We start from the raw sequence: 18,821 nt of genomic DNA on the forward strand, positions 1-18,821 counted from the left end.
ATTTAGTGCTAATCACTAATCCAATCTTAAAACGCTAATTTAATTTGTTTTTTTTTTAATCACTAATCAGTGAACCATTTCTAGGAAAGAAATTAGTTGCTGAACCAACAACCATAAAAAAGAAACTTTTATTTAATCTAGACGTTTACAAAACGAACAAAAAAAAAATGTATAGGTACTTAGTTTTTACGTATGTTTTTGTCAGAAATTTTTTCATATAACCACGAAATATCGTCTAGTGAGTACGTACTATTACCGTACTACCCACGTGGCCTGGTACTAGGACTAACGTGGCCAAAAGTGTCAAGATTGGTACTAGGACTGACGTAGCCAAAAGTGTGAAGATTCCGACCACAGGTCATAAGATTAGTTCGTGAATTTGGTCGGAATAGATTAAAATCCAACGACTCTAGAAGACAATTATAATTATAATGAATGATTAGAAACGGTCGGAATGACTTTATAGCCGTTGGTCATGTTTTTCTCGCTTACCGTTTTTATTCTGGCGCAAGACCAAGAAGTAAAAAAAAAAAACTAGCCGTTACAAATAAAAACATAAACTAAACTCTTTGTCTTTGTCTTCTTCCTCGTCACTCCAACCATAATTAGTCTTTTGCTATAACACTCACTCACCCAACTTATTCATTTCCTCTCTCTCACTAAACAACATCAATCTTTTCTCTCTCTCTCTCTCTCTTTGGTTGTACTCCAAAAAAAAAATATAGAGGAAGGAGAACAAACCAAGAACTCAAGCTCCCCTGCTCTTCTCATCTTTCTTCTTCGTTTTCTATTTTTTTCTTTCTTCTTTAAGCTTTGATTCTTTTGAAATGAATGATCTTTACAAAAGCTCATTTCGAATTTATGAATTTAGTCTCATTTTGTGTCTCTCACTCTTCTCTGCTCAAGCTGTTGCAGGTGGTGGTGGTGGTCACTCTTGGGATGGTATCGTGGTGACTCAAGGGAACTATCAGGCGCTCCAAGCGATCAAACATGAACTCATTGACTTCACCGGAGTTCTCAGAAGCTGGAACAACTCTGCCTCCTCTGAAGTTTGCTCTGGCTGGTCTGGAATCAAATGCCTCCGGGGTCAAGTGGTCGCCATTCAGCTCCCTTGGAAGGGACTCGGTGGCACTATCTCTGAGAAGATTGGACAGCTTGGAAGTCTCAGAAAACTTAGCCTCCACAACAACGCTATCGCCGGTTCGGTTCCTCGCTCTCTCGGCTACCTCAAGAGCCTCCGCGGGGTCTATCTCTTCAACAATCGCCTCTCTGGTTCAATCCCGGCCTCACTGGGTAACTGCCCTCTTCTCCAGAGTCTCGATCTCAGCAATAACCAGCTGACCGGAATCATACCGGCTAGTCTTGCTGAATCCACGAGGCTCTATAGGCTCAATGTCAGCTTCAATTCACTTTCTGGTCCCCTTCCGGTTAGTGTAGCCAAATCATACACCCTCACTTTTCTTGATCTTCAGCATAACAACCTCTCTGGTTCTATACCCGATTTTTTGGTTAATGGCTCTCAACCTCTCAAAACGCTGAATCTTGACCATAATCTCTTCTCTGGAGCTGTTCCTTTGTCTCTATGCAAACATAGTTTGTTGGAAGAGGTTTCTTTAAGCCATAACCAGCTCTCAGGTTCTATTCCCAGAGAATGTGGAGCTCTTCCACACCTTCAGAGACTTGATTTTTCTTACAATTCAATCAACGGAACCATCCCAGACAGTTTCTCCAACCTTACATCTCTGGTTTCACTGAACCTCGAAAGCAACCACCTCAAAGGCCCAATCCCAGATGCCATTGATAGACTGCACAACCTGACGGAGCTTAACCTCAAGAGAAACAAGATCAATGGTTCAATCCCAGAGAGAATAGGGAACATATCTGGAATCAAACAGCTGGATCTGTCAGAAAACAACTTCACAGGTCCAATCCCGCTGTCACTAGTCCACCTGGCGAACCTTTCTTCATTCAACGTCTCTTACAACACCCTCTCTGGTCCTGTTCCACTTATTCTCTCCAAGAAATTCAACTCAAGCTCTTTCGTTGGAAACATTCAGCTATGTGGATACAGCTCCTCAAATCCATGCCCTGTTCCTGATCACCATCATCCTCTCACTCTTTCACCTACGTCATCACAAGAACCAAAAAAGCACCACAGAAAACTCTCGGTGAAGGATATCATTCTGATCGCCATTGGAGCTCTTCTAGCCATTCTGCTTCTACTATGCTGCATATTACTCTGCTGCCTGATCAAGAAACGCGCTGCGCTGAAACAAAAAGACGGGAAGGACAAGACCTCAGAGAAGACAGTATCTGCAGCTGCTGCAGCAACAGCATCAACAGGAGGTGAAATGGGAGGAAAGCTAGTTCATTTCGATGGTCCGTTTGTATTCACCGCCGATGATCTACTATGTGCCACAGCTGAGATCATGGGAAAAAGTACTTACGGCACAGCATACAAGGCCACATTAGAAGACGGCAATGAAGTTGCTGTGAAGCGTCTGAGAGAGAAAACAACCAAAGGAGTCAAAGAGTTCGAAGGAGAAGTCACAGCTTTAGGCAAGATTCGTCACCAGAATCTGCTCGCACTCAGAGCTTACTACTTAGGACCTAAAGGAGAGAAGCTTCTCGTCTTTGATTACATGTCTAAGGGCAGTCTCTCTGCGTTTCTTCACGGTAAGCAAAGTTAAACAAAAACCCAAGCTTTGGATTGTATAAAGTTCACATTTTTATTGATCTGATTGATTGAATTTGACAGCTCGAGGACCAGAAACCCTAATTCCATGGGAAACAAGACTGAAGATAGCAAAAGGAATCAGTCGTGGATTAGCTCACCTTCACAGCAACGAGAACATGATCCATGAGAATCTCACAGCCAGCAACATTCTCCTCGACGAACAAACCAACGCTCACATCGCCGATTACGGTCTCTCAAGACTCATGACCGCCGCAGCCGCCACAAACGTAATCGCAACCGCCGGAACATTGGGATACAGAGCACCGGAATTTTCCAAAATCAAGAACGCAAGCACTAAGACCGATGTCTACAGCTTAGGGATCATCATATTGGAGCTTCTGACTGGGAAATCTCCAGGAGAGCCAACGAATGGGATGGATTTGCCTCAGTGGGTAGCTTCGATTGTGAAAGAAGAGTGGACTAATGAAGTGTTCGACTTGGAGCTGATGAGAGAGACGCAAAGCGTTGGTGATGAGCTTTTGAATACTCTGAAATTGGCTTTACATTGTGTTGATCCGTCACCGGCGGCGAGGCCAGAAGCGAATCAGGTGGTGAATCAGCTTGAGGAGATTAGGCCGGAGACTGAGGTGGAGACGGAGACGGCGGTGATTGGATCTGGAGGTGAGGGAGGTAAAGATTTAGGATCAAATGAGGAGTAAAGGAAAGTTTTGGGGGGTTTAAGGAAAAAGAATAAAGAAGAAGGGATCTATATACAAATACGACATTTATATTTTTCATTATTATTCTTTGATTCAAGTAATTTGTATAGATAAAAAATTGGTTTGAAGAAGTTTGTTCTAGTAATGTAATGTAGTAATTCAATTATTCATTCTTTTTTGGTTCTTAGCAATACAATAATTGATTTTTAAAAAAATTTTTTACTTATTTCATGTGATGTGTGTTTTATGCTTATTGAATTATTGAAAGACAATAAAAAAACATCAACATAGAAGATGCTTAAAAAAAGAGATTAATGTAGATGAAACAGAGACATCAAAGCAAAAATATCCAATTCCATATAGCAAACAAAACATTACTGATAAAATGATGGATTAAGTTAAAACATAACATATCCATCGAGAACGTCGACGCTCAGTTTCGGCCTGAGGTTTCGGTTTGGACAATCACTGTCTCGGTTCCAGCAGCCATGTTGGGTTCCTGGTCATCTTGTGGAGGAGCAGAACGAACATCGAACAACTCCCACAATTTTATGAGGTCTGCTGGTCTCGGCTCCTTTGAGAGTAGGTCCTTGTAAATTTGATTTAGGTGTTCACTTTTCCCTGCAACATATATCAAGTAAACAACTTAACCTTTTACCCACAAAAAAAAACATAAATATATATATATATATATATATCAAGTAAACCCATGATTTTTTTTTTTTTTTTTTTTTTGGGCAAACCCATGATTAAATCCCAATACATATACAGTACTAGAAAAACAAAAACTAAGAAATTTGGACGACTAGTCACTCTCTAAACGAATTCAAAAAACTTATTTCGTTCAATGAAGTGATAACCAATGGGGAAGAAACTAATGTGTTTTGTTTCCTAAATAATTTTTTCCTTATAGTCTATAGTGATAAATACTTGATATACTGTATTTTCATAATTTTACGTGTGAAAAATGTAAATTTTTATTTATATTTTTTTAATAAAAATTTAAACATTGATCAGCTCTCACATTTTAGGCAAGTTATTAGTTAACTATATATTACACAAAAAGACTTTACGTAAACTAATACCTATTTGAATATCATTATAATTAGAGATTACATGATGATGTCATTTTCGTAAAATATCTCTCATGAGAATATGATTGAGGAGAAAGAAAAAAATCTTATTTTGATTAATTATGTACTCGTTTAACGAGTATACATAAAGAAAATCTGTATTGGGTACGCATCACCCGCAAATGTATAACACATAGATCACCAACAATTAAACGCTTGTACCTTATGGTACATGATGAAGAAACAGCTTGGCTCTTATACCAAAACACAAGCCATTTTTATCCATAAAATGGTGATCTATCTATATTATATACCATGAAATACAAGAGTTTAAGCGTCATAGATCTGTGTATTCTAGTGACGATGATTCGACTGACCATATGTTATAACAACCCTAAAGACATGACACTCAGTTAAGAGAAAGAAACATCAAAGTAAAGAACTGTAAGAACATCCAATATCATTTTCCATATATGATACTAGGCTAGGCCTCTAATTATGTAATATGAAAAAGAATAGATTCATAGATTCAAAAATGAACACACTTCTGCTTATTACTTTGTATTCGAAGAGGTGAACCTATTCGAATACAAAGTTTCATGTCGAAACTTACGAATAAAAAAAAGGATAGTGCTTCTATTTTCCAAAGATGATTTTCGTTATTAGGAAATCGCATGTCACATTCAATATGCAAGTTTGCCTCTGTAGCATGCACACACCTTGAAGCCAACTAAGCTTCGCTTATAAACTAAACCCTTGTTACCAAATCCTCTTTAAACCTTAATCACTAACTATAATATATACCCGAAATGGGTTAGTTCTTTAATAAATTCTACTTTCTCAATAATCTGACTTTATATTTTAATAACTTGACTTTGTTATCTAGTAATGGCAGCAAACTTACCGTACATCCTTGTCGTATGGCGGTTTAAACCATTCGTCGTATTTCGTTCTGGTTAAGAATAAAATCTCACATATCGTTAGTTATTATTAGTTAAACATGACTTTGAGAAAATTATTCTTGTTTGAAATATTTTATATAAAAATTACATAGCAAACAAATTTATTTGGTTAAGTTATGTTTAAAAAGAAATTTGGGGTGTTTATTAGTAATTTTCGGGTCATTTTATGTTTATTTTAATAGACATACCAGTGTGTGCATCTCTGCTCTTTTATTATTTTTTGGACAAACAAAAGCTTTGCTCTTAAGTTCTTTTTCTTTTCTTTTCTTTTCTAAATTCCTCTAAATAAAGTCTATATGTTTTCTTATCTTTAAGAGTCACTGTATTTAAACTTTCTTATCAGAAATTCATTCGTTCATCAAATAGTATATATAATACATAAAAAAAAGGATTTGATATAGGATAAAATTATACTGAATTTTTCCTTTCGTTTATGTTTTTCTATTCTGAAATTAGAAAATCTGAAATTTTTTAGTGAAAATATTGAATTGAAAACATAGTTTTTATCTGGAAAAAGTTGTTTAATCAAACGTTTAAACACCAACAAGTAAGAAAAAAGTACCTTCACTTTCAATGGTTACTATAGGACTTGTGTGCTTATGCTTCTTTGGTTCCTTGAGATGTGTCTTTTTCACCAGAGAAGTACATAATTCACGGATCTTCGAAAATATGTTCTTCCCACTCTTCATCGTTGACAAAAAAAGACCAGAGAAGAAGAAAATGTATTGTCAAAATTCAAATGCTAAAGAAGGTGGAGCAATGTAGTATACCAAGGAAAAATTTGATAGAAAAGGCAATGTAGTGTACATTAATTTTTTTGGGATATCCTTCCTTTAGAGTTTTTTTTTGCTATACTTAATCCATAAAAGAGTTATTAATTAGTAGATAAGGACAAATGTTACAACGATTAATAAGAATGTGAATGGCTAGAAAATAAACATGTAAATGTGGCAATGTGTAGTTTCTACTAAGTTATTATCTTAAAAAAGCATTTGACTATGTCTAAGTACACCATAGGTAAGATATCTTTCTTATATAGAATATCACTTAGCCTGTTTTGGTTATTCTCCCTATTGCCACTTAGAACATTGGCAAATAAACTATTCAAATATGCTTCCCTATTCTAAATTCTTATTATTTATAATAAGTTGACCAATTCTTTATTGTTCCATTTTCTTTTTTGGTATTTTTTTTTGTATTTGGAATCATTAAAATCTTTTGTTTTTATAATATTTATTTCCTGAAATTGGTTTTCTTTTATTTTTAGTCTATTTGTAATTTCTGTCTTTTAAATTATGTGTTAAGTGTTTTGAAATTATCGTAATATATTAATCTCAAATTGTAAGAATAAATATTATAAATCTTAAAGCATAGTTACATTATAGATCCCCTTTCACTCTTAAAGTTTCGTATGCCAAATGCCAAAATCTATAGACTTTCTAGACACAACTGCAATAACTAAACTTCTCCAGTTCCATTATATCTAAAGATGTTTGAGAAAGAAATATATCCATGGTGAAAAGATGGTTCTTGTGCTTTTACAAAGCGATATGACATATGAGATGTATTTGTGAGACAAAGCCTCAAGAACTTAATCATTCATTAATCTCTATCCCTCTCAAATTTCTTGTTCCATGTTTGCCTTTAATTCACTAACCACAAACATGAAATAACTGTTATAGTTTAATTCTCAATTATTCCCCATTTAGCTCAAAAGTGGAATGTGTATATATTGAAACAAAAAGAAAACAGATCTAACTTAACAAGAGAATACCATATAGATGTTGGACTACTAGATAGTGATCTTGGAGAAGATTTAGAATTCACAAAAAATATAACCTCGTGAAGACGAAAATCAAACTTACAAAACAGAACCAGCAAAATTAAATAGGAAAAGAGATCGTTGTCTCGTTGAATGAAGTCTGCTTCAGTCAATCAATGGCAGAGTGAATCAAAATAGCTGCCTCGTCTGTCGTTGGAACTGCGTCCTCTGCTTTTTACAGGATCAAAAGTCATTTAAAACCAAGTTAACAACAATTAACTATCTACTTAAACCGGTTCCAAAACTCCATTAGTCCACATCTTAACACACTATTATTATCTCGTTTCATCTACCACTGAAGTTGCATCAAAGCGTCTAACTGATCTACACAATGGAATCTAGATAGTACTAAAACCGAGACTACCGCACCACAAACATACATATATGATATATGTTTACTAGTATATTTTTTCTCTCGTAATAGCTCATAAAACGTAGGCAGTACCTGGCAGATGAGAAATGATCTTATCTAAGATTCCAGAACTCGAGCTCTCTTTTTCCTTGTCAGCTTCATCTTCACGTTCAACTTTTTGAATGTTTTCGCCAGATTTGCCGTCTACTACTGTTGTTGTTGTTGTTGTTGCATCAATAAAGTTGGATATGAGATTGTTCAAAATCCCACCTTTAGCTTCTTTCTCTTCTTCGTCTTCTTCTTCTTGTAATTGATCTTTGTTCTTCTCTGCGACATCTTGTAGATTCATCATGAGCTTCTCTGTTTCTGGTACGCCTTCTTCCATATTTTCTTTCTTTTTGATTCTTTCTTTACCCATTGGTTCCACTTTTCCTTAAGACAGTGCCATCTTCTACTTTTTTTTATCGGTGCAAAAGTACAAATAGTGTAGTAATTCTATAGGATTTGTGTTAGCAAACAATGAGACAATATTGGTTATATCCAAAACAAAATGAGATAACATTATTAATTAACTAAATCTAGAAAGAACGACACGTTCACTGTTGTGACAAGCCGTCTATGTGGTTTTTACACGTACCTCGTAACTTGTTGTGTACCATATACTTCGTTACACGTGTCCACTAAACCATATTTTATGTCTGATTCCCACGATTCCACATGTTCCTCCCTCTTTAGTCGTCTATATGCGAATTGCGAAGTGAAGCAGTGAAGGGATGAGAATTTTGTGCTGTATTTTTACCAATTTACAAGTTTTTCTTTTTGTCACCACCATTTTTGCAAGATTTTTACCGTCTAACTACACTACTTTGGAGTTCCGAAAACGAAAAGATGTAATCTTTTTTAAAGTTGGTGTAGAGAAACCAAATATAATGCAAAGTTGTATGCTAATTAATTAGTCTGTTTTGGTATGTCAAACCTACCCAAAAGAACCAAGGAATAATGAATTAGTATCAACTAATTAGTCTAAGAATCTTCAGATAGTAGCATTTTCACATCTTTACCGAATCAATGAACTTCAACAAAATTACCCAAAATAATTAATTTGTGGATTTTATGTAACAATTGTATTAAAGCTAGCTGCATCAATTTAAGCTCAAAGGCCTTATGTTTGTGCATATGCTTATTCTTTGTCTAGTGTTATTAACCACCACATTTTACAAGAAACCAAAAAGGTGTGTTACAACAATACTAGTATATAATAAGTCTAATGAATAACAAGTACCTTAATTAATTTCAACTAGTTATCTTTTTCAATAAACTTGGGTTGCAGGTGAATTTGGGAAGAAGGAGAAAAGGCGTTTTTGACGCCACAGATCCTATGCTTAGTGCTCCAACTAGGCAGCAACACATGCAAGCCACAAGCTTTGGGTGAAAAACAAGACTGCTTCACCGTTGCACCACTCAAATAAGAAAGCTTCTTCTTCTTCCTCCTCCTCTGGCTAGCCGCTGATGTCACGGCTGCTAAAGCCGCAGCATCCGGTAGAAACCTTTCTATTATGTAACTCGGTGACATGTCGTCGCTCCGCTCTGTGCTCTCCATTGTTAAGTATCCGTTTGAGTCACCTCCTCCGCTGCTTCCATCATCCGATTCAGAACTATCTTTTGGGAGTTCGACCATGTCTATGGCTTGCGTGAGAGACAAGACATCGATTGAGTCTTGGTTGGTTTGACGGTAATGTTCGTGATTGTCACGTTTCTTCAGACGCAACAATCTAGCTGGTGTTAAACCCTCACTGGCCTCATCAAAGTCTTCGTTTTCACCATCAACATGCATCTGTGAATTATAGATCGAACCAATTGGTAAATGAATGGATTGAAAACCCTAAAACGGGAAAACAGAGGAAACGCTATGGTTTTGGAGAGAATGATAAACCTTTAATCTTCCAGGAGGTAGTCTGAGACGTGGTGTTTCGGATTCAGAGTCGTTTTTCAAATGAGACTTGTTCTTAGGCATCCCAGGAGCGGTCTCCCAGCAAAAAGGAACAGAGGCTTCAGGAAGCTGACCCGGAAGCTTCTCTTGATTCACATGTCGTTTCGTGGACAAGAATGGAGCATTGAAGTTCAACCTCCGGGATCGGTTCATATCCATCATTTCTTCAACCGTAAGAAACAAAATCATCTGAAGGAAATGGTGTTTGCGACTGAAGAAGGTGATTTGTGATTTGTGATTTGTGAGTTTGAGAGAGATCTTTGATGTATTGACACTATTTTGTTAGCTGAGAGTTGAAATTTAATGAGAAGTTGTTGAAAGTTTGAACCTTTCTCGTGTGTGCAGAACCGATATTTGTGGTCTTTTTATTGGGTTCACAGGCGAGAAAGTTAGTCACAGAGGTTGAGAAATAGATAAGCAGAGGAGTTTTAGAAAAAAAGTTAAAAGTCTTCAAATCATGTGGTTATAACATCGATCATGAAACCAAACAAGAACTCCAAAAAGTAGAATTAGAGAGATGATTTCCTCATTAGGTGATAAACACTAAAACAGAGAAAGAATGTTGAAAATTTGGGTGAAACATGTATGAATGAATAGTTTCTTTGTTTTCTTGTTTCAGGAGGATAAAAAACACATCCCCGGATGCTTTTGAGAACCAATACAAGAAACATGTAACCAAAAAAAAAAAGGTGAAGAAGTTACAGATAAAATTACACATAATTCCAGTGAAAAAAAAATAAATAAAAGAAAGAAGCAATAATACATCTAGAAATAGGACAAGAGAAGAAGTCCAAATTCACCAGAGGTAAGTTCTTCTTCGTGGTTTCCCCAGAAAACGTATTATCTTTAGCAGCAAGAAACACTCTCTGCACTACTTACTTTTATAGTATCCTCACCCCCTCCCCCAATAACCAAAATTATAGAGAAAAAAATATATATTTATATAAAAGTTTCTATTTACATGGCTATGCTTGCTTTTTCCCTGGTTCATCCAAACTGAGCCTTGTTTGATTTGCTCAGTTTCTGTTTTTGCCGAAGGAAAATGAAACAGTGTAGAAGCATACCAGGAGGGAAGAAGATAAGAGATTTGCCCACCAAAACCAAAACGATTGTTTTGTTCTACTTTTGGTCGTTTGGTTCACGAGCTTTTTGGTAGAGCTCGAGTGTATCTGCATGACCTGGATCAATACACAATGCTGCTTCACAATCTTTGATAGCAGCTGCTCCTCCTCCCATTGAATCATAGAATGCCGCTCGTAGATGTAATAGCTGGAGATCTGGTTTAAAAGATATCGCCCTTGAAAGCTCGTCTATGGCTTCACTCTCTTTGTGGTCGTCCATAAGAACTGCAATCAAGAGTTCATATTAAACAAAACGAAATTTAAAAAAGAAAGCTTAATTACTCTGGTGTTATCAAAAGCAAATTGAATAAAAACTGATATGAACAGAGGCTGTAAAACTACTTTTCTTAGTCCCATTTACCAAACCAGAGAAACTGCATATCAATTCGGTTCTTAGATAACACTCTCACTTATGTTTCTATCTCCAAAAAGATAATGAAGTTTCAGTTGTTCCATGCGTTGGGTCATAAATTATCATTTATATATCCATCAGGACAAACGCTGGGTTCTATGTGTTTCTAACACTTTTGTGCATCGAATTATATGCAGGTGAATCACTCAAAAAGGATCAGCCATTGTTGTCTTGTTTCTAGCATCCAATTATAAACAACCAACAACAAAAAAACCAGGATAAAACTAGAACTGGTTGCGTCATTTACCTGCGGCTCTGTATCTGTAAGGATAGGTTCGGAGAGGGTCAAGTTGTGTTGCCAGGCTAAGGTCGCTCTGTGCCATCTCGCGGTCACAATATTCAGAGCGTTTCTCATATGCCGACGCATTGTTCTGGGCCTTCTCTATTAGCTTTGTCATCTCATCATAAGCAGCTTTTCGTTGGTTTTTTAAGTGATAAACACGCGCAAGACCTTGGTGAGCTCGTGTATGCTTGATAGTGAGCGCATTTGTATAGCAATCAGCTGCAAGATCCAGCTTCTCACAATCCACATATACGCTCCCCAGGTTGTTCAAAGCCTGCAAGAATATACACCAAAGAAGAGTTCAAATTAAATGTCATTTGGTTTAGTAGGATAACCTTCTGACCAAATATACTAAAGACGCGACCATATTCCACCATCAAGTATCTACAAATTAGTCCAGACCCCAAGTGCAAATATTTTAAACTGGGATCCTGAAACTCTAAAAGTATGGCAGTCTGAAGGATGATACAATAAGTAAACCCTCTAGAAAAACAATAGACTAGTTGAGAAATAATATTACAAAAATGAAAACTGTTAAACTCTGTACTTACTTGTCCCTTACGGAGACCATCTGAGGGACATTTGAGTGCTTCTTGAAGGAGCTGGATTACGTAATTTGAGGAATCCGGGTCAAGTGTAGAGTCCGCAAGGGCATAAGCTTTGAGGAAAAATGCTTCAAAAGACCTTTGTATGGAGATGGATTCCTCTGCTTTCGCCAGGGCTTCCTCACGGTGGCCTGTGTCATACAGTATCCATCCCTCATACACAAGTCTCTCATGCTCTGACTTTGAATGGTTTCGAGCCAGTCTTAAACTGCGCATTGCTGCCTTTTGACAATTTAGCCTGTCAGTATGCAAACAGTACTTGTTAAAATCAATTAGAATCTGACACAACATGCACCACAAGAAAAAAAAATTCATTAAGAAGCGCAAAGAGAGATTATACCGTAGCAGAAGAAGAGACTGTCTGAACCGTAAAAGACTCTTCCCTGGATCATTTGCAAGCATATGATGAACAACTGCTAGAGATCCAATATCATCCACAGAAGACCAACGATCATACAGCTGCATCCAGCAATCAGCCTGGCTCCACTGCTGGGCAAGCGGACGGAGCAGCTCCACCATATGATCACCATGGATTTTCCAGTTAAACATCATAAAATTTGGCTCCAATGTCAAAAGCGCCCGGATATCTTTCAAAGCACCCTCATAATCCTCCATGCCTATAGAAATCCACGCCCTCATCTCCAGACAGTCAGGAGAGGCCTTGAATCCAAGAATCTTGTTCAGTTCTGCGATCGCAGCTCCAAACTGGTTCTCTTCCACCAATGCCACTGCTCTGAACTTGTAAGGGAATGTCAAAGTTGGGTCTAACTCGGTAGCTGTATCTAAATCAAGCAGCCTTTCTTTACCATTGCAATACAAGGACCTCTCCTGGTGCATCCACCCAGTAGCCGTGTAATCTGAAATCAGTGAGTTGATGATCTTATAAGCTGAATATCTATGGTCACGCTTGAACTTCGACCTAGCAACGCCCACGAGGGAGTAAAGATGACCAGCCTCAACCGCTACGTTAAACCATCTCTGAGCATCTTTATATTCTTTCCTTTCCAGCATCACCACCCCTAATTGGTGGTACGCAAGCTGTTTCTCCCAGTTTTCCACCGCGCATTCAACCAAACGTTCTAAGAGCATCACAGTTGTGTTAGATTTCATATCATCTTCCATAGCGATCTGGCTTAAGAAGAAGTACAATGCAAAAGAAGCGTGGCCAAGAGATGCCAGCCTTTCCCGTCCCTCGGCGCTGCAAAAGATCTTTATAACATTTGGATTATGCATAGAGCTTGGCAATTCCCTGAGAAAAACCTGAAGACAAGCTGCCACCAGAAGGTATGCAGCCTCTTCTAATCCATACTCGATCAACAACATTGCCTCGTCCAGTGAATTAACAAGATGTGCCAAATGCGAATCGCAAGCAGATTTCAATTCATCGCAGCAGAACCGATTTGCCAGCTTAAGGAGCTCCAATACAACATTAGGAGGGAAGTTATCTAACCTGTTGGTCCTGCTGAAACTCTCTGCAGCTCTCATTCCTTCAACAGAGATTCCATTGTTTGTAAAATTGATCGTCGCTCGTTTCATTTCTCTAAACCCACCGTATAACATCGCCTTGAAAGGTCTTGACAAAGACGCGATTTTATACCTCACACAAGGAACCTCTTCATCACCAATACAAAAGGACATATCATAGTCAACTTCATCAGAAGTAGAACATTCAGGAACATCATCCTCATTCATCATCTCTGATCTAGAAGCTCCAGAGCAAACACATGGATCGTATACAGATTCCGGATCATACCCGGAAACAAGAGTCGCCTTTGGACACTCCAAATTCCTCCCACAACAATCCATAGAAGTTGTTCCGATTAACTCATCCTCCCTCCTCTCGAATCGAAGCCACGACGCTAACACGACTTTGGCGTGAACATCCACGGCGTGTTGCCTAGACGACCGGAGACTCCGCCGGAACAGTTTCGGATCAGATATTCCCCGGAAAATAGCGCATTGCTCTAGATACGCCCCAGATTTCTCGAATTGGGGACAAACGTCGATCCTCCGATAAACTTCAGCCATCTTCTCAACCAAATCAACAAATTTCAAACAAGGATCGATTTGAGGCTCAAGCAGATCCGTCACAGGGAGTCCACAAGGGAGAAGAAACTCCGGCGAAACGACGGCGTTGGCTTGATTCGGAGGTGGATAAGTCCGGCTCGATTTGGATCGGACAGAATTAACACGAAGATGATCCGAAAGGTGTTGTAAAAGCTTATCCCCAACTCCTCCACCTCCTCCTCCGGTGCCGCCGCTACCTCCACCGGCGCTATTACCAGGTGGAGGCGGCGGAGGAGGAGCGGAGGGATTAAGAGCATAAACTTGTGTACCTTTACAACCTTCTGCAAGCTTCAAACTTCGCATTGTTGTGAACAGATTATGCTGCATCTTCAATCAAACCAAAAACAAAGAAAAATCACAAATTTATCCAAAGATCTGAATTGAGTCAAAGCACAAATTTTTACAAATTTCTCCGTCACCTTAGAAAAACAATTCTGAGGATTGGATCACGAAACCAATCCAAAGTCCCGTTCTCAAACAAACCCTTCAATCAAAAACCAATAAAAATCGTCTCTTTATCAAAAAAATATGGTACAAAGTTTGTGTGTCGTCTTCCTCAACGAAGCTCTTGTTCTTCTTCTTCCTCTTCCTCTTGTCGGATATCGTGTCTTTGCAGTGTAAGTTTCATCGATCCGGTTCGTTTTTTTTTTTTTGTTTTGTTTGGTTGGTTCCGCCACTACTAATTTTACGAATCTTCCCGTAAAAATAGAGAAGAGGTAATTAGAGGGAAGAATCTTCCTCCGCTCGATCTCTCAATTTCTCTTTCTCTTTTATTCCTTTTTTTATTTCCTTCTTTCTATAAACCAATCTGTTTCAGAGAGAGAGAGGTCATTCATTCATGCGTTCTCTAATAATGCATAATTTTAATTAAATATTTTATTTAAGTGTATATGTGTTTGTTTCTGGTATCTTTTTTTAATTCAGGTTTTTTGTTGTCTTATTATTAGTTTTTAATTGTGGAAAGTAAAATTTTGATTAGTTTATGTCCATTTAAAGGTTTAATAACATAAATTATGATACACTCTAACGTAATCAAACTGCCATTTCTTTTATTTTCTTAGATTTTCGCGGCACTTTTTACAATCTCCAAAAAGGGTTGAAAATTAAATAAATATTATACATATTTAATTTTTAAATAATTTTTCAAAGTACTGAGACCTTTAATTTACTTTGCGAATTTAATCACCACTTACTTACTTTAGCATGCTTGTATGTTACAATTGATTTTTGCCTTTTTCTCTCTATTTGTTTTAGTGTTCTTTGTATGTGTAACTTTATTCTTTTAAATCATTTTCTTCTCCGGCTATATTTGAAACTTTTACTTTTGGTGTTTCCTTTTTCTGCCTTTACCAAATCATTTGATGGTTGAATATGCTTCTTGGCGTTACCATAAGTTACTTAAATTATTGTTTTTAAGCTTAATTACTTTGATTAGTGGTTTTCTATAGTTAAGATAAGAGTTAAATCATGATATTTTAATTAAGTATACCAATCACATCAATGTATAAGCTAGTGTTTGTGTATTAGTGTGTTTGTGTATAATTGTTTTGTTGTATTAGCGTGTCATTATTAAGTTACCATCAGCATTTAGATATATGATAGTATGATGTTATTGACAAAAAGAAAAAGTAAACAGCTAAACTAGATTCATTCATTATTATTTTCGATAAATTTTATTCATTATTATTTTCGATGAAAAAAATTCATTAATATTTTCTGATTAAAAACACAATTGTCTGGTTGAATCTGTCAAAAAATTACTACTACATGTCCAATTTAAATAGCTCCAAAAAAAAAAAGAAACCATAGATAGATAACTGTCAGAATCTTTCAAAGAAAAACAATTTTGCTGCAGAGATTCGTCGTTATCATTTTATATATTCATAATCTAAAAAAGTCTCTATCGAATGTTGAGGCTACCACATACAAATACAAAACGGGTGTGCATGTCCCTCTATATATCAAAACACATTTTTACATTTTTTTGTTCTATACAAAAAAATTAACACAAACACACAATAACATTGCTCATATCTTTCCCCAAAACCAATTATGTTACAGACAACAACAAAAAAAAAACGTAAGAAAAATCATCAAAAATATTCAATATATAAATGGAAAAAATAGTCAGTGTGACAGAACATAATAAAATATGGTTGAAGAAGAAAGAAATTAAGTAATAATAAGTGTGCTGTTAGATAGCCGGCAAATGGGCTTTTGCCACCCATATAGAGCGGCGAAGTCATGTCAACACGTTTTACTGTTAAGGAAGTAATCGTCCTCCTAATTTAAATCCTGTGCTGCTAATAAGCTATCTAATCTATGATTAAGTCCCAATATTGCTGGGTGATTAGCATTAGGGCCATTAGTTTATATGTTTATGTGATGGCACACCATTATTATATACAATTTCCCATCAATACACATATAATTGAGAAATAAAAACTTGTGGTCATGTGGCTGAGACAGCTAAGAATGTCTTTTTAGTATTTTTATTCTTTGGGTAAGTAAAAGAAGAATGTGTTTTTAGTTTTTATCCTTAAGCACGGATCGTACTACTATGTATATTACCCACCAAAACTCACTTGTCTATTTGTGTATTGTCCCACACCAAATAGGTTTATTCCGCTTTGGTTTGTTCTAGAAAATCTCCTATATAATGATTTCGAATCTATATAGCTTCGGTTTTGTATTAAGTTGGATGATCAACAACATCCATTAGCCATTCCCATTTGTTTGATCAAACCCCAAGAAATTTGTTTCTTTACGAAAAATAATAATAATACGAATTGGTCCATCAATTTCCAGGTGCTAAGGCGGATCATCCATGTTTGGCATTCCTATATGAAAATGTCTAGTTTACAATTACAACTACAAGTGGTTGAAAAATACTTGAACAGTAAGCATATTCCATTTCTGCAACATTTGCTCTATTTATCTAACTTAATGATATTACTAAATTTTATATAGAGACATGGAATTATCATAAAACGGATATATTTATATGGTCATTTTTCCAACTTAACAATAACAAAAAGAGATAAAACAGTACCAATATGCAATTTTTCCCTTAATGGCAAACTTGGCAATGATAAAAATGTCAATCAAATCTCTCCCAATCTTGAGTTACACCGGCAGAAGGCGAAGCTGGCGGAGGAGGGTTCAAGCTTCCCACACCGTTTCCAAACGATTCCCACTCTGTGCTTACAGCTGCGGCTTTGCTCTGATCCACGAACGGATTTGAGCATCTTGCCTTCAACTTATCCACACTCTCCTGCAATATTTGCACCCTACGCACCTGCCAACACAAACCCCAATCAATCTATGTCTATGCTCAAACTTAGACTAAAGATAGAAATAACAAAAACGATATATGGATATTACCAAAGTGATTCACCAAAGCACAACATTATTGGAATCCGAATGGATCTTTACCAAAGTCTCTACATGTACAATTAGCAGAACAAAAACGATAAATGGATATTACCAAAGTCTACTCTATCATTGCAACTGATCCCATTGCCACACAAGTTTTGTAGTAACCCATCTATGTAAGTTATATATTTCTGAACACTCATATACTATATCTTATACCTCTACTAACAATGTTTATTATGTACAAAGATGAAGAAAGTAACACAGTGTAAAAAACGAACCTCTGCCTTACGCAGCACCCTAGCTTCTCCTTCTGCCTTGATGCCATCCAATTTGAGTAACTGCCTCATGAGAAGCTCTGCAGTCGTATCAAACTCCTTTACAGCAACTTGCGTCCCTCCATTCACAGCAACTTCTAAAGCAACAACCTGATTTCAGAACAAAATTCGCTTAATCACAATCTTTCCTACTTTCCTCTCCTACATGAACTACCAAAAAGACACAGCCATAAATCTCACCCTATCTGAAAGCTTATCGACCTCTTCAGTGACTGCGATAACTGCGGCAATCGCCTTTTTCATCTCTTCAGTAACCACAGGAGGCTGTTCAACTTGTTCCACTCTCTTATTCTGATCCTCAACGAGGACAAGCTTAGACGCATCCTTAACACCAGCAGCTTGCAATTGCTCAGCGTCATCTCTCTCAACTCCCCTGAACAAGATCTTCAGTTCACTAGCTTCCAATCCAGTTTTCTGGACAAGGGCTTTCTTCACATCCCCTATTTCAATCACATTCGAGCATATAGTCATATCAATCTTAGCTACACATAACACAAACTTCAACAAAAACTAGATAAAGCACGAATTTTTGTAAACTCCATGATTCAAGGCGATGGAAAAATCAGAAACGGATCGGGGAAGTGAGGTGAAGCGTTATTTATGTACCGAAAGTGGCGTGAGCAGAAACATGAAGATCGTGGTGGGATGAGCCATGGGAAAGGCTGATTCTGATGGTCTGAGCAAAAGCAGCGGACGCAGAGTCGGGATCCTGGAGAGGTTGGTCGGAAGGAGCAGCGTCGTCGTCTCTTCGTTGGACGAGCATACCACCAGGTCTCACCTCCCATTCCGATTCGTCGGTTGAGTTATGCATCATCGTTCTCGAGATGGAACCGGAGTATGAGAATGGAAATAAAAACCCTTTGGAGCAAGAAATTAGGGTTTTCTCAGGGTATTGACAAAGATTATGGTTCACAACTTCACATCACCGCTCAAGCCATACAAATTCTACTACTGAAACACGGCTTTTCATTTTTATTTTTAGTTTTTCCATTCTTTTTTTTTTATTCCGTAATTAGAATTTTAGG

At 37.2% G+C, this 18,821-nt stretch overlaps 5 protein-coding genes across 6 annotated transcripts; 1 reads left to right on the forward strand and 4 right to left on the reverse strand.

The window, feature by feature from the left end:
* The first annotated feature begins 470 nt into the window (after nt 1-470).
* Nucleotides 471-3,611, forward strand: LOC17885816 (probably inactive leucine-rich repeat receptor-like protein kinase IMK2). Its single transcript, XM_006292123.2, has 2 exons — nt 471-2,676; nt 2,759-3,611. Exons 1-2 carry the CDS (start codon nt 828-830, stop codon nt 3,394-3,396), a joined length of 2,487 nt encoding a protein of 828 aa, XP_006292185.1. The 5' UTR covers nt 471-827; the 3' UTR covers nt 3,397-3,611.
* A 3,605-nt stretch (nt 3,612-7,216) lies between these two features.
* On the reverse strand, nt 7,217-8,002 carry LOC17886634. Its single transcript, XM_006292308.2, has 2 exons — nt 7,699-8,002; nt 7,217-7,421 (listed from the first exon to the last, which is right to left on the reverse strand). Exons 1-2 carry the CDS (start codon nt 7,988-7,990, stop codon nt 7,363-7,365), a joined length of 351 nt encoding a protein of 116 aa, XP_006292370.1. The 5' UTR covers nt 7,991-8,002; the 3' UTR covers nt 7,217-7,362.
* Nucleotides 8,003-8,702: 700 nt separating this feature from the next.
* Nucleotides 8,703-9,819, reverse strand: LOC17885455. Its single transcript, XM_006291568.2, has 2 exons — nt 9,539-9,819; nt 8,703-9,439 (listed from the first exon to the last, which is right to left on the reverse strand). Exons 1-2 carry the CDS (start codon nt 9,782-9,784, stop codon nt 8,903-8,905), a joined length of 783 nt encoding a protein of 260 aa, XP_006291630.2. The 5' UTR covers nt 9,785-9,819; the 3' UTR covers nt 8,703-8,902.
* Nucleotides 9,820-10,162: 343 nt separating this feature from the next.
* Nucleotides 10,163-14,868, reverse strand: LOC17886836 (ethylene-overproduction protein 1). Of its 2 annotated transcripts, none has more exons than XM_023782409.1 (5): nt 14,503-14,868; nt 12,357-14,404; nt 11,963-12,254; nt 11,376-11,685; nt 10,163-10,941 (listed from the first exon to the last, which is right to left on the reverse strand). In XM_023782409.1, exons 2-5 carry the CDS (start codon nt 14,384-14,386, stop codon nt 10,715-10,717), a joined length of 2,859 nt encoding a protein of 952 aa, XP_023638177.1. In that variant the 5' UTR covers nt 14,387-14,404; nt 14,503-14,868; the 3' UTR covers nt 10,163-10,714. The 2 variants fall into 2 exon arrangements, with proteins under 2 accessions (XP_023638177.1, XP_023638176.1); XM_023782408.1 differs by having other exon boundaries at nt 12,357-14,410.
* A 2,175-nt stretch (nt 14,869-17,043) lies between these two features.
* Nucleotides 17,044-18,747, reverse strand: LOC17887188 (BAG family molecular chaperone regulator 4). Its single transcript, XM_006291606.2, has 4 exons — nt 18,403-18,747; nt 17,977-18,236; nt 17,740-17,886; nt 17,044-17,381 (listed from the first exon to the last, which is right to left on the reverse strand). Exons 1-4 carry the CDS (start codon nt 18,608-18,610, stop codon nt 17,184-17,186), a joined length of 813 nt encoding a protein of 270 aa, XP_006291668.1. The 5' UTR covers nt 18,611-18,747; the 3' UTR covers nt 17,044-17,183.
* Nucleotides 18,748-18,821: the final 74 nt, after the last annotated feature.

The sequence above is a fragment of the Capsella rubella genome, unplaced genomic scaffold (assembly GCF_000375325.1).
Source record: "Capsella rubella cultivar Monte Gargano unplaced genomic scaffold, Caprub1_0 scaffold_5, whole genome shotgun sequence".
Classification (NCBI taxonomy): domain Eukaryota; kingdom Viridiplantae; phylum Streptophyta; class Magnoliopsida; order Brassicales; family Brassicaceae; genus Capsella; species Capsella rubella.